At 36.9% G+C, this 23620-nt stretch overlaps 1 protein-coding gene across 1 annotated transcript in view; it reads left to right on the top strand.

Moving 5' to 3' along the window:
* SLC4A7 (solute carrier family 4 member 7) overlaps positions 1 to 23620 on the top strand; it is a 93706-nt gene that overhangs the window by 29753 nt on the left and 40333 nt on the right. Inside the window, exons 2-6 of the mRNA XM_054514448.1 lie at positions 6008 to 6089; positions 17222 to 17365; positions 19576 to 19711; positions 20715 to 20875; positions 23061 to 23249. Of these exons, the coding sequence (XP_054370423.1) occupies positions 6008 to 6089; positions 17222 to 17365; positions 19576 to 19711; positions 20715 to 20875; positions 23061 to 23249 (712 nt within the window). The remainder of the gene's footprint in view (positions 1 to 6007; positions 6090 to 17221; positions 17366 to 19575; positions 19712 to 20714; positions 20876 to 23060; positions 23250 to 23620) is intronic.

The raw sequence follows: 23620 nt of genomic DNA, 5'->3' as shown, positions 1-23620 counted from the left end.
GACCTATGGGATAGACCTGATGCTTGTCTGAAGTAGAGTGATTGGCATTCAACTCTGCATACAGCATCCAGAGATGACATTACAAATATACTGTTTTACTGGTTTCTTTTCTTTTCCTTTCCAGAGTTGCTGTCCCTGGTAGACTTCATCTCCTAATTTTGTGGGTCTGCAACACTGGTCTTGTCTGTTTTTTACTCCCTGAAGTATTAGTTCTTATTACCTTGAAGCTGTGGGAGGTTGAATGGATAGAGAGGAGGTTGTAGGTGCATTCTGTAAATTGGAGATGTATTTTATTTCCTGACTACATGGAGTATTATGAGTGCCTAGAGCAGAAATGCAGACTTCTGAAACAGACCACTTGGGAAATGTGGCTGTGACAATGAATAATGAATTACCCTGTGGATTCTAAATTACCCTGAACAATATATTTCAGTACCTATGTAACAAAACAACTGAGTTTGTTTATCTATTTTTTTATAAAGATCAGTTTTAAAATATTTTATAGATGTACACACACATACCTGGATACATTTGCAAAGTGGGGTTGTGTAGTTCCTCTTTGGTTGTCTCTGAGATATATGGTCAAAATAAAGGTTTTAATTCCTTTTCATAGCCAAACCTTAATTTTTGAAGCAGGGCAATATCAACAATCTTATGTTATTTAATTTTTTTATTTATTTTTGTCACTGGAGCTTTTTTTGATGGCTGTCATATCCATCTCCTGAGTGTAGATCCCACAAAGGAGGGCTGATAATAGAACTAGAGTCCTGCTTTGGCTATGCTTCCTAAGGCCAAGCCACTGTTGACTCTGATTCATTTTGCACAGGGCCTCTCCTGTTGTGTCCTCTTGCAGACAGCCCATTGCTGGATGGTTTGGTTCAGCTGAACTGCTCCTATGTGCTTACTGGTGGTGAAAGGAGGGAGAGCTGAGCGTGACAGGCAAAATGCACTGTGCACAAGTGCTCATATGCTGCTGATCTTGGTAAATCCACAGCAGCGTGCTACAAAGGTTTGCCAGTGGGGTCTGTAGGCAGGGTTTGCTCCTGAGAGGAAAAAATCAAAAATCAAAAATCATTTTGAGAGGAATGATTTGTTGGTGCCACGTTCCAGCCTAAGGGGAAAATCCTGTCTGCCAGATCTCTTGTGCTTACAGAAGTAGAGATGTATCCATGGGTTCTTGTGGGAAGGAGGAGGAAACTGTTTGCTTTATCTTCAAGACAGAGAGATTGGGACAGTTACAGTCACAAAGCAGTATGTAGGATCACTGGGACAGCATAGGCAGTTATATTAGAAAACTATTAATATAAGAAGTGTTAAACTGTTGGCCAGGGACATATATAGAAGAAAAACGTTGATATGAGTACGCTTCTTCCTCCCCATCCTGAGTTGGTGTTAGTTTTTGTTGGTTGCATTTTGTATTGTGGTTTTGGCTTTGTTTTTTCTTTTTTATTTGCATCCACTTCAATTAATGCTGCAGTAAAGCTTCTTTGTAGCATGGAAGTTGTAATGTAATTTTTTGGGGGGGGGGAAGGGTAATGGTGTTTGGAGGTTTTTTTTGTTTGTTTATGCCCTCTCTTAAGCCCTACTTACTTACTTCCATGAGCACTAATATAGTCCCTTCTGGTGCTGCAGGTCACTCTCTAACTCTGCTGGGAAAGAACTTCGGTCTGAGGAAATGTAAATGGAGCACATAAACATTGACTTAGCTAAGTAATGGTCTTAAATGTTGATCTCAAATTATTCTTAACATGGTTACTGTATTGCTCATAGATTTTAAAGGTTTACAGTTAGCTGTATCAGCTATTTATGATCACTGTCTATCACCAGAATGATTTGATTAGATTCTATTTCAAGTACCTTAAAAATGTGCTTCTAGCAAGTTGTCTGTCTTGGAAGTGGTTTTTCAGTAATGCACTTTGGCAGCATGCCCATTTGAAATCTGTGTGACTGCACAAGGTTAAGTGAGTTGCATGGTGAGAAGTGCTTGCAGAGATGACAGTGGAAACTTGCCTTTGGATTTAATACTCCCTGCGTCATATTCGTGCTAGTCCTTGAGACTGTGGCTACCACATACTGCTGGAGGTTGTCAGTTCTTCCCAACTCAGGGCTTTCCATACAAATTCATGCAATTTAGGATTGACTCTTTTTTCAGTACTAGTTTTAAAAACATGTGGCGTTATAGATACCAAAAGTGTACTGTAGTAAATGACAATAAATGTTTGAGAAGGTAAATTAGTAGTGTTAACAATTTCTGGTGCTTGGTTTTCTGCAAGGGGGAATTACTCTTTTCTCACAGACCGAGAGAAGACATTTGAAAACCAGAGGTGGCAAGAGGAATCCTACTGGGAGTCTGCTGGAGCACTGAGTATTTGAAAGTCTTGTCTGATCTATAGCAGTTGAAAAGGGATTTCTTTTTCATGCTGAGGAGCGTTAGAAGGCAGAGAAGACACATTCTAATATATGCAGGCACCTCTAGCTGAATATGAAGGTTTTACTGGAGGTTGTTTCTGCAGTATGTTTATGAGTATCCAGAAATCTGTTAGGAAAAAGTACACTTAGTGTATCATAATACAGTGTAGTGTATCTTAATACAATGTGCTAGACTTTTTTTTGTTCTGTTTTTATAAATTACCTTCTCCTTTAAAAAAAAAAAGTGCAAAGCAAAGGTGAAAGCTTAATCTCTCCCTAGGGCACCTTGGTTGCTGCTTATGTTGGTTTTTCCCCGCCTTCTCAATTGTTCTGTCTTTTGACTGAAAATGAAAGTTACATACATTCTAAATTAGTCTTGAATTTTACTTTGGCTTGTCTACATCAGCTGTATTTGGGCATCTGTGGGATTGTCCTTGTAAAGTTTCACATGCAGTGAATGGTAAACTGCCCAGGAATATTTACTTTAAGCTCCAAGTCGTTCTCTGCCTAAAACAGGGAAGTTGACAAATTTTCCACAATCCCGCTGTTCTTTGTTTATGTAAAAAGTTCAGAAAGTAGACAAGAGAACTGAAACGGCAGCTGTAAAATTTTCCCTCCCTTCAGTGCCTTCAACTGACATGATAGATCATCTAAAATTACTGGAAAGCTATGCCCTACAGACTTTATTTTTAACCAGGAAAAGGTTGTAGTTTGGAATTACTCTATAATGTACTTGAATATTTTTGATTTTTTTACCTGACCTAAGGCAAAAATATCTCATACTGGGATTTGCTCTTGGCATCACAAAACAGATATCTTAAAATGATGCTTTGTGTTTTTCTGAACAAAGGCTGTAAATGATATGCTTCCTTCATGTATGATATTTGTGGTTGTTAATGGTTTATTCTTGGAAGAGTCTTTGCATATGTTGAGTACTTTGAGATAGTGATAGAACGGTTTGCAGGGGCACACATGCCTTCCTGTAATCTAATCTTAAAAGACATGTTACTTTCACGTGATGTGGTTTTTGAAGACTGCTTCTGTATGTATGAGTTTGGCAGAGAATCTCTTTTACTGAAGGAAAGGGTGATAAAAATTAATAATGTGATATAGGACACACAGCAAATCCACTTTCAAAATGTTATTGGGAGATGAAAATTTCTTCTATGTGTTTATTTTTCACAGTGTGTATGCAGTTTTCTACTGGTATGCAGTTGTTTGTATCATCTGGAGAAAAACTCTTTCTTCCTTTGTTGCTCAAAAAACTGTGTGTTTGGCAAGATTTCAAGTGTCCTAAAAGGACTGCTGGGGATGGGTGTGTTTATTTAGGTACAGGATTTTTCAGGAGTCTGTGGCTGTAACCATGAAGCTAATTGGGGAACAGATTTTGATAGCGGTTTTCCTATTACTAGGGTTTTTTTTTTTCCTACTCAGATATAAAAAACCACCTAAGGTGGTTCAGAGAATTTGTAATTCTTCTGTCTGCTTCCATCTCTACTTGGAGTTTTGTGGTAATGTGCATACTGTGTGTATCTGTTTCTGTGAACAGGAGTGTACTACAGTGTAGGAGACAGGAATATACTATTTCCCCCCATACTCCCCTCCCATCTTATTACCATGACACTTGAAAAATTTCTACCACTTTTTTATTAACAGGTCCTTGGAACATTTTCATGGTCTTTCTCCAACAGACATTGCCTCAATTTTTAAAATTGTAGCAATGTGGAGTGTACAAGGTTTTTTCTACCCTGTTTCCAAAACTACTGTCACTACAATGCAGCAGTAGTGACAAAGTTAGGTTACTGTGTAACGCCTTTCTTGAAAACCCTATTTTCAGGGACACAGCTCAGAATTGACTTATATTTAGTTTTCAGAGGTTTCTTCTGCCATGTGCTACTCTTCCCTCTTATGTTTTTAATTATTTACATAGTGCCAGCTGCTTTTAGTTTTTTGTGGTCTAGCTGTGTCTAACCTTTTTTTGAACCTCATCAGAATTTTTTCCCAGCATGTGGGGCTTGTCCTCTTCATTTTCTTTAATCTTCTTTCCTCAGCATTTAACTACTTAAATTTGTTTTGTGTATATGCACACAATATATTATAATAAAGATATTTTTTGTTAAGATCAAGGAGTTCTGTGTTCAAAAAATTCTTTTTGTGAGTGGGAGTTGATACAGTGTTTTTTAGCTTGTACCTGTTACACACAGGAATGTTTTTCATCCTTGCCACTTTTCCTGTGAAGTGACAAACTTGTTCTATGTATAAAGTAATTGCATAATTCTAAGACCAAAGTTTAGTTGAATGTCAACACTGTTAGGGTTCCCAGTTCCTGTAAGACTCCTGATTTAGGCTTCTGTTTTTCCCTCATGAACCCATTATCACAGATCCTCCGTGGATTGAAATGTAAAGCATCAGATCAATGTAACTGCTGCTAGAAGCAGTGATCAAACAGATAAACTTGTGGTGGATCTGGCTGTCAATGGCCACAAGAGAGTCACTTTGGTGAGCTGATCTAATGGAAAACGAATCAAGTTGTTATAAAAAAGCTAAAAAAACCCCCAAACAACAAAGAAACCACACCATTTCTTAAGCGCTTTTAATATTATTTCATGATGGTTAGGTCTGACTTAAGGAAAAAGTGTGTGCCCAAGGGAGCAGAAAGATCAAGCACACAGTAATCTTTAGCAGCTAGCCTTGCCCTTGTATTTGGATGTTAAACTGCCCTTAGGCAGTTGTTCTTTTGGAGAACCAGCTCTGTCAGGAGGCTGTAATTTGTGAGCTGTGAAAAGTGGACTTTATTCTAAGGAATGCAAACACATGGAGAAAGGCAACTCTAATGTTGTTTTGATGTCAAGTCTCAGATGGACTTGAGATTTCTACTATTCAGTTACTTTATTTTTGTGAAGACTGAGCAAAAGGCAGTTTTAAGGTGCTTTAGTGATGTGCTAACTGTGATTAGAGGATGTGTTCAGAGATAAGCCTGTATCTATTTCAAATATTTCATGTTATGAGTGTGGTTTCAGTAGTAATGGAACCCCAAGGGTCTGCTGGAAACTGCTGCTTTTTAACTTTGTGGGTAAAAAAAAAAAAAAAATGGAATTAGGTTAACAAGCTGGCTGTTGAAACCTGAATGAAGCAATTATTTTGATATTTCCAGAGCTGTGGGTCTAGGAAATACCTTAGGATTTTTTGCTACGCCTTTGTTCAAAAAAGCTTCTTATTTGTGCTGGAAAATCTCACACAGGAATTGCCCACTAAAGAGAAGAGCTTGAGATCTCTCAGTATTTACTTCTGTATCTTTTTATAAATTTATCAGTTATTTCATGGAAGTAGATTGATTGCTGTTGAATAAAAAGCTAAAAGAATATTGCACTTTTGAAACAAGTGTCCTGATTGTAATGAAATCCCAGAGCATTGCAGAAGGAAATTTTATGGTATTTAGCCTGTCTGTTGATTTACTGTCTTTTTCTTCAATGCAGGGTAATGTTTTCTTGAAAAATTGGATAGATAGGTTTTCAGTGATGACATGAATATATTTCGGAATTTAGGAAAAAAGTAGTTCTATTTAGTTGTAACTTAAACTTGTGTCTTGTTTCTTCAGGGTCATGATGAAGAAGCTGTTGTGGATATGGGCAAAATCAGCTCTACTATCAATACAAATTTTGAGAAGGAAGAACTAGAGAGTAAGTTTGTGGTGGTTTTGTGTTTGATTAACATGTATTTTTTGCTTAGGGATAAAAGATGAATTTTCCTTGCTAAAAGGAATCGAAATTTTATGGCTATCATGAAATTCTGGGGTAAAACCAGTGAAAGGCAGAGGTGACATGCCCTGTTTTGTCTCTGTGCATGCTGGTAAATATCCACTGTTCTAATCTGTCACCAAAAAAAAACCCCAAAATTACTGAAGCTTTCCAAGGAAAGCTTGCTTCTTAGACTTAGGTTTGAAAAAATAATTCCTGTCGGTAAGTAATTTTCCAGCATGAATGATGTCACGTTCTGCAGAATTAAAAGTCAGGAAACAGGGGTCATGAGGGAGATGTTTGTTTTCTTTTCTGAAAGTTAAGTGTCCTTGTGATTGTGGTCATGCACTTCAAATACTGAGAGTCTGAACAGACATGTAACTGTCCTTCTGGTTCCATAGTAAACTGTATATTCCACAGTCTGCTCTCAGTAAAGCATTACCGTAGTCTTCATTATTTGACTCGGGATCCCACATTTAGCAATAAAATAGCAATGATTTAGTTTCATGTAGCAGAATGTAAAATTAGGTATTTCATCTAAGATGTTACTTTTTTTCTTACTTGAAAACAAATTAGTTTGGGATGAGGATTCATGGATGCTCCTTAATGAACAAGGAAAAAACTAGGGGGGGATCCAGTGTTAAAGTCTTCATTATTTACCTTTCACATGGAATACTCTTCTACATTTGCAGAATGCTAGAAGGCAGTAGATTCACTGAGTTGTACTGACTCTTGCACTGCTTCAGCACACTGTAAAACCATAATGGCAGCAGTTTCTGGCTAAGAAAGGTTGATTTAGGTTGCTGTGACATTTTTCTCACCCTGTGGTATAAGAGGAGACAGTTTAAAGTGATTGAAGTTGTTTGCTGCTGCAGTCATACTCTTGATCTGTCCCCTTCATTCTGTTACTGTTTTCTGTCTTGTGCTAACACTTCTGTTGGCCTGACCAAACCACAATCCCAGCTAGGTCTGTTAAGCCATTGGAAAATTTACCAGTCTGGCAAAGGAAGATGGTCAAGATCGCAGCTATTGAGCACAAAATGCCACACTGATGGATGTGTGCCAGAGCTGAGCAGAGGAAGGAAGCATGGATGTGGGGCTGAGAGATGCAGCAGTGGAGGCTGTGATGATGCTGGTTTAGATGGGGTTCTACTGTAGGGAAACCACTGCCTTGGCTGTTTCTGCAGTTGAATCTTCAGTGGAGATTTAAGGTGTCTCCTCCTTAATTTCTTTATCTTGCATTTCTCAGGAGATGACCCAGGAAAAGTGTGTGTGTATGTTTTGCAGGGAGGCAAGGGTTAAGGGGAAGCAGGCATCCAGCTGGAGTGGTGTTGGAGGCAGGAGCTTTAGCAGCTGTAATACCTCGACCCCAAGGAATGACATGGGAATGTGCAGCCAGATCTCTTCCCCAGTCTCTTTCAGAGCACTTTCTTGTAGGAGTGCTTCAGCTTGTACAGCACTGCAGTTAACCAAGATACTGGGTGGGAAGGCAGAGGCTCAGGTTGCCTGAGGCAATTTAAGCACTTGGACGACTGCTATGGAAAATACCCCTGTCTTACCCATAGCCAAAGAGTAAATTAAGGTAAAATGTAGACTGCTGTCCAATGAACAATTGAGTCAACGTAAGTGCTTTTGAAGGGAGGAGTTGAGATCTCACTCTCCTCACTTTGCTCTTATCCATGCACCTCATCTTTTCTTTCACTCCCTCACTCATTTTGGAGTGGCCAGTGTTGGTATCTCAATGCAAGAGGGGGCTGGCTATACAGAGGTTTAACAAATAACTAGTAAGACACATACTTCTAGTAAGAAGTATGTGACAAAAAAAAAAAAAAAAAAAAGTTTTCCAGTAGTATTATCACATCTGTGAAGCTGTATATAGGTACACATTTTCTCACATAAATAGGCATTATTTTTGGTGTTCGCATATATTTTTAGTATCTTGTATGTTTGTAAGAATTAAATTTTTATTGATAGAATGGAACAAGGGAGGGGCACCATATAGTTTGACTTTTATCAAAGTGAAAACTATTCCAAAGTAAGAACAAAATGTTTTTTCTTTCCTTTATGAAGAGAAAAGGTATGTAAGTGTGATTGTTCAACTCATATAGTCACCTTCTCAGAGATTCTTCAAACTCAAGGTGTCTAGAGGATAAAATTATGTGAACTTATAGCTCTGTTTAAGAGTTTATTATTTATAAGCTATTATGATAAAAGTAGGTCTGTGGAAAGTTTAGGTTTTGTTTTTAATTCTGGTATCAAAATCCTACAAGGAGAGAAATGGGATTGTTGGCTGCAAGCAGTAAAACAATTCCAACTAGCCTTATTTTTCATTTTTGACACAAATATTTTCTTGTAAGCTTGGGAAGCCCTCTACTAAAGCATTGGACATTGGAAGTGTTTTAAGACTTTAACCTATTTCAGTCTAGTCTTTCCATATGTGTTTCTGGTGACTTGTAAAGGAGTAGTAGGAATTTTGAACCTTTACACAAGTATGCATCGATGTATTTTCAAGGAGAGTCAGCAAGCAGTGCGTTGAGTTCAGCTCTGGTGTGAAGGACAATACTTTTTAGAGCCCATATGGACAGATGATACTTAACCTCCTTGAAGCATGTACAAACTAATGTTAATAGGTTTGATACAGCAGAGGGCATAATTTTGCTCTTAATACTAAAGGAAAGGTGTCTTAGTGTTGTCAGTTTCTTGTATGTTCTGGAAATTTTCTGATGAAATGTTAATGGAAAGAGAAACAAATGCTAAAGGAGAAAATAGATCTTGAACTTGGAGCTTCTCAAGCCCTGCATTCTATTTATGGTGGCTGGCAGAGTGTGGTACCTGTCTGGAGTGACAGTGTTTAGGTTAGAAAGGTTAGGCACAGGCTGCTGGTTTCGTAACACTCTTCCCATAAAAGAGGAATGGTTAGAGATGGTAAACTGCAATTGTGGGCAGACTGTGTGTGTACTAAATAAAGATACTGCACTTTACTGAGGCTGTAAGGCCTTATTTTGAATTAACAAATGTCAGTTTACAGAAGAGCTAGAAAAGGGAATAACATCTTAAAATAACCTTTTTTAAGAGCACCTAATGTTCTTAACTTGATGCCAGGCTCTTTGAGCTGCAGTGAATGAGAGTAATAACAAAGTCACCCAGGAGCTGGAAGTAAGGCATGAATATTAATGGCAGAGGTGTTTAATGTGGTCTTGTAAAGTGTATTTTCTGTTAAATGATGTTTAAGGAAAACTTTTTTAACTTGGGCTGGCTTGATACTACAAGGATGCATCTTTTAAACTGTGTAGCTACTTTTCAACCTTGATTTGAGGATACATTTACTAGATACAGTGTAAGGGAAGAAGGGATACATTCTGTTACTCTTAGTGGGCCTACAGAAGCAGTTTACACATTACAGAGGTTTAATTCCAGAAACAATCTTGAGGTCAGGAATGTGTGTCTTGGTAGACTAGTTTTCTGTGGCATAAATCCAAGCACCAGCTTTCAAGAGTTAAGATGGTTTAATAGCTATCTACTCTCACATTATCCCGTGGCAGGTGTAAGTAATGTTTACATTTTAAGTGACCTTATTATCTCTTATACCTTGATGAGCCTTAATTTTTATTTAAGAAAAGAACCCTGGTTTTCACTTAATCTTAGTTGACAAGGACAAGCAATCAAATAATCCTGTATTTTTTCTCCCCTTAGGTGAATATTCTGTATCTAAGTAGAAGACTTGCTGTACAAGTGTTTCACAATTTGAAGCTTTTTAAAAGTGTTTGACATCAACTGTGTCCTAATGACTTTTTCCCTAACTTCTTTTATTTAAGAGAACAATATGTAATGTTTTTGTTCTGATTGCATTAGAAATTTTATAAAAAGACAGCAAACTGGAAACTATAATAGTTTTATAATCTGAAACACACATAAAATTATTATTTAAGTAATATGGTCATAAAACTGAAGTTCTACCAAACAGCATGAACCAAAACTTAAAACTTGCAGTAAACTCGATAGTCCCAGATCACTCAAATATAAAATTTTTGAGAGGAGGCAGAAGAGACTGCTTGATTCTACAACCTATTAGTTCTTGATGACTTTTCATAACCTTTACCTTTTTTCAATCCCTTAAAAACCAGTTGTTCCAAAAATTGACTAAACTTGTGCCTTGTTGGATATTAGAACTATTTCTGAATGGATGATTTCTTTATTTGCAGTTCACTGAAACTTAGTGTTTCATAGCACTTTAAGCTTTTAAATTTACCTTTTCTAATTTACAAAATAAATAAAAAAAGGAGAGAGTTTGAGGTTTCCTCAGGAATGAGTAACCCTTCTGTGAAGCAAGATTCCTTCTGTAAATACCAGTAGATGCATTTGCAAACCAATCCATTTACACGCTTGTAAAAAGAGGGGTGTGATCAAATTTGTTATGACAATATATTTGTGACCCATTGATGAAGTCAGAAAATTTTCATTTCAGAAGTTTCTTATGAAATACTTTACAAGAACAGTGTTAGAATGTGGAAGCCTTATGTCTTTACCAGGGAGATGGGAACTGATGATCTTTAAGATCCATTTCCACCCAAACCATTCTGTGGTTTTATGTTGTGTTCAGTAGACAAAGGGCTAGTCTTGAATGTTAATGGGACTTCCACTTGAATTGCTTATTTCTAGGTTTTCTCTCCTCCAACAGAAACAACTCTTTGAAATTACCTTATATGTGTATCCTTTTTCCTGAGCTCTGCTGCAGAGACAGGCTGCACTGAGGATCCTCAGCTGGGATAAAGCGTGGGGCCCAGCTCTGCTCTGGCTCGGCTGTGCAGAGCAGGGATGGCTTGTCCTCCCTCCCATCAGCACCAAGGGCTGGCTCCTTTCCCTGGCAAGGGACATGGCTGCTGGCAGGGAGCCACAGGTCTGTGCCAGAATCCCTGTGTGGCACTACCACCCAGCACTAAGCTTTTCCTATTACTGTTTCTACCTGCTTATCTAATATAAACCCTTCCTGAATATTGTTGATTGTGTCTAATAGAAGCATTCAGTGAATTTTTATCTCTGACTGCCCCTATGAACTTATTTGGCTTTAAGTCAGAAAAAAAATCACTTCTGTGTGTAATGAGAAATCTGACATTTACTGGTTTTGTCAGCATAACATGCCAATGTGTGTTATGTAGTGAGAAAACACTCTTCCTCAGCGCTTTACCCTGTGCTAACTACGGTTTGGGATTGTGCTTCTCAGTTTTATCAGTTCAAGTATAAGGAGTGTATTCTCAGAGAGACTGAATTCCTAGGAGCAGCAGGAGATTTCAAAGCCCAGGTACAGCCCAGGTTGTGTACTGGATTCTAAAATATGCTGTACTGTGGAGAAACCTTTGGGTTCCAGTCATGGCATGCAGTTATCCCGTGAAAGAATTTTCTTTACTTCTTTCTATAGGTTTGGTTAGAAAATTTTATCTCAAATGTTTAATTCTGAGAGCAAGAGATAGCTTTAGTTAAATAGTTCCTTTAACAAGAAGAATCCTTGGTAATTAAAGGACTTCTTAGTAGCCAGTCGATGTGTGGAAGACCAACATTATGTTAAATTATTTTATATTCAATTTTGATACATTTAATTCTGTAGAAAATAATTTGACTCTTTCTTGGGAACGTGCATGAGAAGTTTATGAAATAAGTGAAAAATGCTGTTTGTTCTGAAATATTTAGTTTCTTTCTTATGACAGGAACTTCACTATCAATACTAATTTCTGCATTTAATTGCATCCTTCAGAAATAGAACATTATTTTTAATTAGAAAATTAGCATAGTGGAAGTATTTTTTGTGAATTAGTGACTTGAGTGATTTTTCATTATAAATAAACAAGGGGTGTGTGTGTGTGTTGGAGGCATTGTTCTTGTTCCTTAAGTTTTACCAGAACCAAGAATATTTGGAGAAGTCCTATGGGCTCTGAAATTTTTAACGGCAAAAAAAGACACTTTTGTTCTTACTCTTACTTCTTTCATCCCTCTCCTTTCCCCCCATTTTTGTGCTTCTACCTTCAGAGCAGTCTTGTTTCAGAAAAGGTCACAAGAAGTTGTGCTCATAGATTGCATTGAGCTTATTTTTGTGCATACAAGTACTCTCAGTGATGGAAGGGAAATTAATACCAAGGAATGAGATGCTGTGTTCCAGATATTTCCTACTAGGGTAATGCATTTGGAGATGTGATTTAAGACATCAAACAGCTGGATTTCTTCCCTGTTTTATGATCTTAAGGAATGGATTAGGGTCTCTCTTGCAGATACTCCAGTTTTTCCATACTGGAATGCTCCATGCTAGAATGAGATAGATTGTGACATTATTTGATTAAAAAAGGCTTCTGTATAAAATAGATTTTCCATCTTCAGATTATTATTTAAAGATTTTCTGTAGAAACAGTAATTCTTGTCACAAAACTCTAGTCTTCAGTTGGGAAGATAGGGTCACAATGGTACGTTGTGAAAGGATGAGAGTGATCACACATAAGATGCTATATTGAAGTGATAGTTGGATATTAGGATTTTTTTTTTCAGGTAGTGTGTTGCTGTAGGTTGGTATAGGTTGCCTAGATAGGCTGTAGAACATATATCCTTAAAATTACTAAAAGGATGGCTATCATCCTAACGAAACTGATCAAAACCATGGCTTCAGCTTTGAAGTTGGCTGTACTTTGAGCAAGGTTGGACCAGGGAGCTCACCTGCAGATGGTCCTTACATCCATCATTAATACATGATCACTCTTAGTTCAAATTTCTACGTAACAGGGTTTCAGAATCCACATAGATACAAACTTGGTTTTCTTTACTTTTTCTTGTTAAGATGGAGAACAATGTCCTTCTTTCTATGAAGCTTTAAAGGCATCTAGCCAAAGAAAAGAGAAGGTTCTGTGTGAAAAGAGAAGACCTAGTGATATCAGGGCATTTTTGTTGATCTCTCTCAGACTTCAGAAATCTTCTATTATGAAAATCTTCCACTTTCATGGGAGCTCTGGGGAGAAATCAGGAAATGTAGAGCATTTTCTTTTCTGTAAATGTTATAGGACTTCACCCAAAGTGACTTTTGGAGTGAGACCAACCATGTGATTGCAGATCAACCATGTGATGGAGACACGTTTCAAGATCCTAACACTTAAGTTTGTTTCATATTGATAAGGGCCTTAAGTAGTAAATACTCTCAGTGGATTTGAACAGCTAAGCTTGGATAAAGTCATGTTGGATTAAAATGAGCAATCATCTCTTGAGCTTTGTATTACTAAATTTAGTATTGGGCAGTCTACTAATTCTATTGATTATTGGTTTATAGTAATTCTGTAAGAAGCTTTGTTTGAAAGTGGTACTGTGCTACAGACATTTACGTGAATAAAGCTTTGAAGGTCACATGATGTACCTTTTGAACTTCTAAACACAATATTCAAGTAAAGGTTGTGTCCCTTGTAAAAATAACACCCCCATGCTAGAAACTTGAATCCCAACCTTTTTAGAGTTAAATTTATTTCCAGTGCTTTCACAGATGATATATTAATTTTATATTAATTGCCTTTCTCGGAGGTCTGCTTTTTAATTTTGTTGAGGTTTGGTTTTTTGGCCAAACCAAAATTTTCTGAAAAATATGAAATCTGAAAAATAACTTTTTTAGTCCAATTCACTGGGAATGAAGGAAAAAAAAAATGGAAAAATGGCCATGTCTTTGTTTTACTTTGCTTTTCCTTGTAAATTATATTTATAAGTAAATCTCTATCTGTCTATCTGCAAACATTATTACTCCTATCTGAATAATGAAACTTAAGGAAACACAGACCTACTCAGTGCAGCTATCTTATTTTTAGAAGGCTTCTCAATGCTTTGCTTTGTTGAGTTAGAATCAAAGTTAAGCTTGTCCAATTTTTATTATGTAGTTTTGTCCCACTTTGGAGTTGAATATGTCTGTAAGCAGTTTTTGGGTAATCATGACAGTATACTCAACAGCAGTAGTTCCAGATTTTCTAGACAGTAGTTGAAATATCTTTATTTATGACTGTGACATCAGAATGAAGGTCCTTTTTCCTAAGGAACACTCAGGTGCACTCATAAGCTTCTGTTTGCTGTAGGTAAATTTTTCACAGTTGGTCTGTTGTACTGCCACCCTCACTGCTTGCTCTGAAAAATATTTCAGAGGCTTTTTGTCAACACCAGGTATTTTTTAAAGTTACTCTGATGGAATTACATTGTATTGTGATCCATTTTACTTTATAAATGCTGACAATCATTTGCTCATTGGCATTTCATATTAGTCCCAAAATACCATTGCAGATGTCTGAACACTTTGCATATACAGAAGTGCTTTGGGGAAGGTAGTCTTGATGTACATTTGCCTGCAAGACCATGTATACGTGAGGAAATAGTCTCACAGTAGTCACTTCTGGGCAGTGTGGGCTGAAGGGCAGGATCATAAGCCATGGCTAGACTGTTCCCTGTCTCTGTGAAACCCTCATTTGTTCAGGTGGCAGGAAGGTGCTTCCTTTAAATCTTTCTTTTTGGAGTGGAACAGCAATATCAAATGTTGTAGGTTGTGGACTGACCATCCAGGTTGCCTACTTTGTGTGCTTGAGGCAGCTATGAGGCACCTGGACATGATTCTGTGGTTTCTGTGATAGTAAAAGCCATTTGCTGTGGACCCAGGCTGTTTAAAAACACCTTCTGTTTGTTGCTTATTTCAGCTCAGTTTTCCATAGCTTTTACTTGTGTCTTTGCAGCATATCTGCTCTCCTCCAAACTTTTCTACTGGAAAAAACAAGTTCTGTCTCAGTGCAATTAGGTAAACGAGATAGACTTATTTCCACCTCTCCTTCATGCAGCAACCTGATCTTTGTCTATGGAAATGGTCACACTAATACAAATGCCAGTTTTTGCAATAGCAAGGTATATTGTTTAAGATGGAGATCCTTGGAAAATATGTGAGGGATTTTTGTCTCTTATTTCTGGGAACAGTGAAAGACCGAAATGTGGAAGTCCTTATTTCTCAGGGAGTAAAGTCCTGAACAGTGTCAGTCAGCTCCTTCAAGGTTGTTTTTTTGTTTTGTTTTGTTTTGTTTTCTTTAGTGCCGTGATCAAAGCACATGCTTAAAATGTGTTTGTTAATTACATAAAATGCTTGATTACTAGAAGTGTGCTAGAGTTTCTCTTAGGAAGAAACAGTTCCTGCAAAAAAATCCAGCACTTCGGCAACAAATAGAACAGTTGGAGTGTATATATAAACTGTAGTTTGATACCTGCTAATTGAACATATAAAATAAAACAGAAACCCTAACAGGCACAGTAACAGGACTTGCAGTGAGCGATGGCTCACTCAGTTGCAGCTTTGAGTGGAATGTGGTGAGTAATGCAGTTATTTTTGAACCTCATACTTTTGCTTTCCCTATGCATAAGGTTATTGTTTCATGATGGTGTCAGCAACATGACCATTGTTAATGATGCCCCCTGATCATATTACATATATATATACACCAAGTGCAGTGATTTATACGCGTCGCTTTGGCATTAATTTCTCTGGGAATTGCATTGTGCATAGCAGTCATGGAGGGCAGGGGTGGGTCTGCCAGGCAGGGGCTGGGTATTGTTGGAAGAAACTCACAAAAAGACAAGTCTCTCTCTATAAATAGGACTGATGAGTGCTTCCAGAAATTAATCTCTTTTCCACTCTTACATGGAAACAAATAGCTTTTAATATGCTTAGTTTCAGATTTGGTCATAGTGCCAGTCAGTCAGCTCTAATTAAACTTGTGTTGGAAGTGTGTCAAGAATTGGATCCTGTTATGTGAAAAGGAATCTTTGACCAATTAATTAAATGTTGAACTTACTTGTGTGAATAATGGTTTTTGCTTGTATTTTTAGTCAGCACTGTAAAAATACACAAAACTTCTCTAAAGCAGTATCTTTTTGGCCTTAGAGATTCTTTTTTTGGGGAAATAAGCTTGACATCTTACCACTTTTTGTTTCTTTAAAGCTCTATAATCACCAGGAATCTTAAACGTCTTCGTGTGTCCTAGGTACATACATACATATGTGTGTAGGTGTAGTCACAATTTCTAGGGCTTGCCTTCATAATGTAAATTTGCTGAATTTGCATCTGTCTAAGAGCTGGAAGACCACTTCCTTTTCCTTTGGTTAATGTCAGTCTTCTGTAATAGCTCTTCAACACCAAGAAGCAGAGTATTTAGTGTTGTAGTTAATTTGTCTCTTCCTGCAATTGTTTGTTTAAATAGCAATGAAAAGCCTATTGTATATGCTATCTTCATTACAAGAGACATGGTAGTAATATGTTCGTAACAGTCACTTGATTGATATCTTTTGCTAAGATGTTGATGCTAGTATTGTCTTGATGTCAAAGGTCAAAGGAAAAGCAAGATGTTGAAAGGACATGTCTTAAAGAGCAGTGTTCATTAATTTGAGGATGTGCTCCTAAATTTATTAAAGCATTCTAGAGTAGGAAAAAAACCCACCCCAACATCTCTGGAAGTTATTTGAAGTGTTGATATACATTTCAGAATAGAAGTTCCTTATACTAAGTTAATGCTGTAATTCAACATCAGTTTCACCTTGAAGTGTTATGTGCTATTTGAGAAAATACTGGCAGCTCTTTCAAGGACAGAAGACTACTTGCAGACTCTGAATGAAGGGGTAATTTCTTGATGAAGTTAATAAGCTGAACCAGGAGATTATTTTGCCATTCTTACAACTGTCCTGATATGAATCCCTGCAAAAAAAGAGGACAAAAATGTAATTTCTCTGCCTTGGCCTCATGTATATAAAGTAGCTTCTTTCAGTGTTACAGGTCAAGCTTGAACTTCAGTATTATTTGTTTCACAACCAAATTCTTAAACTGAATAAGAACATGACCTAATTTATCAGAGAAATGAGTCTAGCACTAGTTCCTTGACACCTGGAAGGACAGAAAGGACACGGTCATGTTAGTTCACTAAAGGTAATTTTTGTCTAGTGCTTTTGGATTACTATTTCTTAAACCCCTTGTCTTTAGATACTCAATTTGGGTAGTAGGTAATTTTTTGTTTATTTGTGTCCTTTTAAACTTCCTTGAAAAGGCCACAGAGCTGTGTATATCGGAGTTCACGTCCCACTTGGCAAGCCAGGCCGTCGAAGGCATAGGCATCGTGGGCACAGGCACCACAGAAGAAAAAGAGAAAAAGATAATGATAGAGAGGATGGCCGAGAATCTCCATCATATGGTAAGAAGTTTGTTGTGCATGTTCTTCATGTCTCCTGAAAATAAACGTGTAGTAGCTACTCTGTTCTCAAATGTCGTTTGTTTTGTGCTATTTCTTTTATTCTTGGTGTAATTAACGTCTTTTTGTGTACAATCAAACAAGGATTTTGTGGTTGTGTTTTATCTAAGTCAGAAGCTGTTGGACTTGGTCCAGCTGCCTGCATGAATGTTCAGCAGCCTGCACTGAATAGGTTAGACTAGAGCTTTGTAATGCTCTCCTGTAGCATGAAAATCTGTGTTATTTAAATTAGACACCTTTTTTCAGATTGTGTAGTCGTGTATGCTTCTTCCTCTGATTTTTGAAACTAAGCATGTAGCTGTGAAAAGCAGCATTTGCCATGGTAATTTGATCAATGATCTTATTTTATTTAAATATTTACTTCAGCCTTCTTGCTGTCTGTTAGTAAAGGAATTGCACTGCCTCATAAGTTTTTGGTTTGGATCATGAACTGACCTGCCCCCTCCCCCCATTATCCTCAAGAGAGGACAATTTTGTCATATCATTCTCTGAAATGAAAATATTTGGCAGTATGCTTAGCAGTTTTTCTTCGACATCCTAAGTCCACTTTAATTCCTAAAGTGCCATGAACGAGCAGATTATGGTGCAAAAATTTAAGTGTGGACACCATGCTGTTCACTATTACCTTTCAATGACTGGCAGCATGTTCTGCATGGGGCCAGTACCTGAAACAAAAGATTTTGCAAATGGAAAAGCTCTGACAAGTCTTTTACCATTCTCCTATGGTTCTTGGTTTCAACCATCTTCAAGGCCTCCCCTCCCAAATACAAATTATTACAATGGACATCATGTTTGTAGAGTCTTGCTATACAGGTTTTGAAGAAATAAGTGATATTAAGTTGACAGAAATTCACTTTTTCTGTTCTGGTTGCTTCTGTATGCACAGAAGCACAGGGTTTGACCAGATTCTGGGGTGTGTTGGTTTTGGGATGGAAACAATCTGCTATAGATCTTAACTAATAATGAATGTTGTTTAATTCAAGAACACATTTCAGAATGATGCTACTAGATGGTGGTATATACCAGAACAAAAATGCTAAAGTAAATCTCAGTGTGGAATTAACTTTGTTAGTAATTCAGATCTTAACCTTTAAATCTAAAAGGCCATCTTCCTACTACAGTAGAAGCCTACAGTTGTATATTCATGTATAATAGCTGTAAGAGTGATGTTTCAGTGAACAAAGTTAAATTTTTTAAATCTGAGAAAATTAAAAAAAAAAATTAAAATTGAGATTTACCTGGATTTTCTATTTCTGGCCTTCCTTGAGATAACATTGCAATTAGTACATTTTTTGAACCCTTGCAGTATGAAAATTCACTTGAGTTGAAACAAAATCTTTGTATAAATATATGTATAAAAGTATCTCTAGAATCATGTGGTTTAATTAGTGTTTTTTAAAAAGTTTTGTTCATATTAATTGAAATCTAGTACTTATGTGATCAATAAGGATAGTTTAGTTTTCTAGCTAGTTATTGAGCTGTTCCACTAGGCATTATACTATGAGAAGTTAAAATATTTTCTGGACACTTCAGCTACATAGTTTTCTACTTTCCTATGCTAATTTATACATACTGCTCTAAACATGCAATGAAAAATTGTATCCTGCATAAATAGCAACAGACCACAGAAAAATCTGCTGCTCTAACAGTCAGTGCCTGGCTACTCACTGATGACCATCTTGAGCTATTGCTTGGGCAGCTGATCTGTAAGTAAGGCTGTTTGTTTCCATCAGCCTGTTTTGTTTTAACTTTTTCTTCTTCATTGTCTTGTGTCATGATGGTATTAATTATTTTGTTCTCAAAATGAAAACATGGTTTCTAGTGTTTTGGTATATTAATTTCTAGGTTTTTTGAAACAAAATTTGCTGGTGATGTTACTTTTCATATTGGCAATCTGTAGAAGAGCCAAAACCAATTGATTAATTTTCATAAACATGGATTTCCAGATGTTTTGTTTTCAGAAACAGTGCAAAGTTTTTAGAGAGCCTTCTTTTAAAGACACGTATATGTTTCTTTTGTTCCTCTTCCCTCTTAAAGAGGATGTTGTCCTGCATATTTCTAGCTGAGGGCAGGAGATTTTAGTGCTATGTAATGTTTCTGATTTCATAGAAGTATGAATTCTTCTAATTATTTAGTTTCTCCTTTTCTTCAAGACACACCATCCCAACGAGTGCAGTTTATCTTGGGTACTGAAGATGATGATGAACACATTCCTCATGATCTCTTCACTGAAATGGATGAACTTTGCTTCAGGGATGGAGAAGAATATGAATGGAGAGAAACTGCTAGGTATGTTTGGAGTAGATTGTTTCAAGGTATATTTTATAGTAACTTTATTTCAAAGAATTGCAAACCAGGTTTGGCTTAGAACCATCACTATCTGTAGGAGTTGTTTACTCAATTCATGCACAGCAACCCAAAACTTTAGTTCTTCTTTTCAAACTCTGAAAGAATCAATATTGTTTTCAAGAGACCCTCAGTCTTTCTGGTGCTGTGTTCTCTTCCCTAAAAATGATCATACCAAACATTTTGAAAGGTAGGAGTATGCCAAGTTATAAATATGGGTTTTTGTCCACCTAGTGTGGTATTTGCAATCTCAGAAATCTCTTTAGTATATCATAGCCAATATATTAGTATCATTTTTTCCTCAAACATAAAAAAATTGGGTATTATTTTTTTTTCTTGGGTAGTATTTGATTAGTTTTTGGCAAATTGTATGCCTGAACATTACAGGGATGCCGATTAGTTGCTTCTTTCTACCTATGCATTGTGAGGAATTCTTCTGCATTCAGTACTTCCAGGTACCTTGTTGCATGTTAACTTTTGTAGAAACTCAATTTGCACAGTGCCTGTGAGTGGGAATCCAGATCAGTTTATAGTTTCACGTGTTAATATTGCCTGGTTCTTAAATGTCTGACTTAGCAGCCTTAGGAGACTTGTACATGCTGTATGGTATGTTTCAGACAGCTTTCTAATCCCAAAAGACTAATGAAAACAAGACACAGATCAGGTAATAAGGCAGTCAGCTATATTCTTCATGAGAACATGTGAATAGACAGGTATTGCTCAATACCCTAAGAAACAGTATGGGTAAAAACTGAAACAGTTGAGTGCGGTTATTAAGGCCTGATAAAAACATTAATCAGTTGGGCTGCCTGAGAAAATGAAAGCTGGTATGATTTCATGGGATTTTCTGTTCTATGTCATGCCTAAGCCACATGGAAGAGTGGGATTGCTTGCCAAATTTCCTTCCCAGGAGAAATATAAATGTGTACCTGTGAACGCATTTCAGGTGGCTGAAGTTCGAAGAGGATGTTGAAGACGGCGGTGATCGATGGAGCAAGCCTTACGTAGCGACTCTGTCTCTGCACAGTCTCTTTGAACTGCGGAGCTGTATTCTTAATGGGACGGTCATGTTGGACATGAGAGCAGACACACTTGATGAGATAGCAGGTTGCAGCAAAAATTTTTAAAAATACTTTATTCCTAAATTTTGATCTATAACTTGAGGTGGTTTTGGTGATGTCTATGTTCTTGAAAATACTGTGTTGAAGAAACAGGTATGTGCATGCTTGCTGCACTTCTCTTGGTCTGGTTGAGAGGAGCTGGTCCTACAAATGCCACTTACAAAAGTGGATGAGTAGGAGCTCCTTAGTTTGTACTTTAGGCTGAGGCCCAGAACTTGCCTTTATGTTCTAATCCCTTAATGTGTTCTCTGTCTTTGTTTCTACAGATGAATTGTAAATATCTGCCAGAACATTTTAGGAGTTATTTGTGCACTTTAGTACCATAATTATTAATCATATTTTGGCTGACGTTAACATGATGCCAGTAGTGCAGTTGGTTGTTGCACATCTGGTAATTTTTTCACCTTTATAAGAGGTGAGCAGAAATAAATGCTGTACATGTTGTTTGACCTACTGTGCTAAGTGTCCTCACTAATCACATGGTCATTTTGGAGACAGGGAATTTTGAAGACTTTCATACATATAGATATATTTAAATATATAGATACATGCACATATATATACATTATATATGTCTGCTTGCTCCTAAATGAATTTAGAATTAGTTCTACATAATTTTCCTGGTATCTCTTGCTACAGGTACCACACAGTGGAATGCCTTCTCAGGAATCATATTAGACTTAGGGTTGACCAACATATGCCTGAAGGACAAGGTGTTTTGGCCTTAAAAACTTTAGCAGCACTTGAAATGTTTTCTTGTTTTGAAATCCTTGAAATTCGCTCATGAAGTTGGTATTCCCTTCCCATTTTTCTGACTTACCGAGCAAGAGCATTCAGTACATCTTTGTAAATGTAATGTTTTGATTTATAATTTTATTTTTGGTAATTGAATTTAGTGATAATCTTAATACATAACCAAAGTAATTGCTTAATTCCATGTAACCAGCACTCTGGGTAGCAGACACTTGAGTTGCAACTAGGATGCCTTAAGAGATTGTGTGAATTTGTTTCAAGTTAATTTTAGGCGCCATTTTGAAGCATGTGGCTTAGCAGTGCTTGGTATACAAGTGTGCTGTCTTGTTTCCAGGAGCCAGCAGTACCCAGTAGGTAATACTGTTTGTTACTCATAACAGGAGAGGGAGGGTGGCAGGTTTCCTTCTGAGAACCTGTAACAAGCGGCTGTGTTTTACCAGTGATCTCAGAAAGAAGCTGCACTGTACTGACAGACACTTTACTGCATCTTTTTCTGTTAGTCAGGACGGAGCCCTACCCTGAGCCCTAACATTTTTCATTGTGAGAAGTTCTATGCAATTTCAGTTTTACAATGCAGTTAAGTCTCGATACATTAGTTAAACCTGGGAAAATATATTTAAAAATTTGTAACATAGGTTTGTGTTTCTTTGTGCAGGTTGAGGTCTTTTATGAATTTGTTTTATATTTTTTATTATTTTTAAAAAATGGACCTTTAAGAAACACAGTAGGTATTTTCTCTGATCTGTAGGCTTTCTTTCCTGGTGTGAGCATACTGGTGAGATGCCCTTTTGTTATTGTTTGACAGATGAGTAGTTAGTTTTAGATTATATACCTAGACTTTGTTTCATACTTCCTCTTCTAAAGCATATGAATCACATGAAGTTCCGTAAAGAGTCTCAGGAGAGCATCTGAAGATGACAGGAGTTGTGTAATTCCTCTCATTCCATAGCAACTTTCACTTTTATGTAGTTGTAGATACTTCTGAAAGAAGGGAACACCAGGTTAAGACTCTCATAAGTCTGTTTTCCATTGTGTTTGTCTTCATGAACTCACTCCTCGTGTAGGTTTGTTGAATACAATGAATACATTTTTTGAAAGTGAGTTTCCATTGAAATTTGAAGTAAATGGCTCAAATTACAAGGTACTTAGTACCTTACATTTCTGGAAATGATGCTACTAATAAATACCCTCTCTTGGATCTGCATGTTGTGCTTTTCTTATTCTCACATTTACTTGTTTAGTGACATCTGAAAATTTCCTGTGGATTCTTGAAGATGGTTTTGCTAAAGAGAAGACTTTTCTTTTAAATAGATTTTGATTTTCCTTTAATATTTGATACGATTACAGTGCTTGAGTGAGGCGAAAGAGAGATGTGATAGCTACCTATATAATTTTCTTCTTTTGTTATTATTATGTAGATATGGTTTTGGACAGCATGATTGCCTCTGGCCAGCTGGATGAATCCATAAGAGAGAAAGTGAGAGAGGCTCTTCTAAAGAGGCACCATCATCAGAACGAGAAGAAATTGAGCAGTCGGATTCCTCTAGTTCGGTCTTTCGCAGATATAGGCAAGAAACATTCTGACCCTCACTTGCTTGAACGAAATGGTGAGATAAGTTGTAGCCTCCAGTTCATACTAACCTGGTAAATGATGCTCTCACTGGGAGATGAAGGAAAGGTCAGCTGGTAATAACAGATAAGTGTTTCCTTCTTGATGAGCAAAGAACTAACAATAAGAGTGTGTGTGATGTGTAGCTATGGATGATATTTTTGAATTTACTCAAATATTCTACTCCTGCCTGTATACCATAGCATGCATTATTATTTTGAAGCATAGTAGTGCAATACAACATAGTAGTATACATACATTGATCCTAATGGTTTTTTTGTATATGCTTAAATAAAATGTGCAATGTTTGAGGAATTTCAGCATTGTGGCATAACTTATACATGTGTCAGATGGATCCTACTTGCTTTT

This window comes from Molothrus ater, chromosome 1 (assembly GCF_012460135.2).
Source record: "Molothrus ater isolate BHLD 08-10-18 breed brown headed cowbird chromosome 1, BPBGC_Mater_1.1, whole genome shotgun sequence".
NCBI classification, from domain to species: Eukaryota; Metazoa; Chordata; class Aves; order Passeriformes; family Icteridae; genus Molothrus; species Molothrus ater.
The sequence above is the reverse complement of the archived record's forward strand: the minus strand, read 5'-3'. Positions and strand labels throughout refer to the sequence as shown.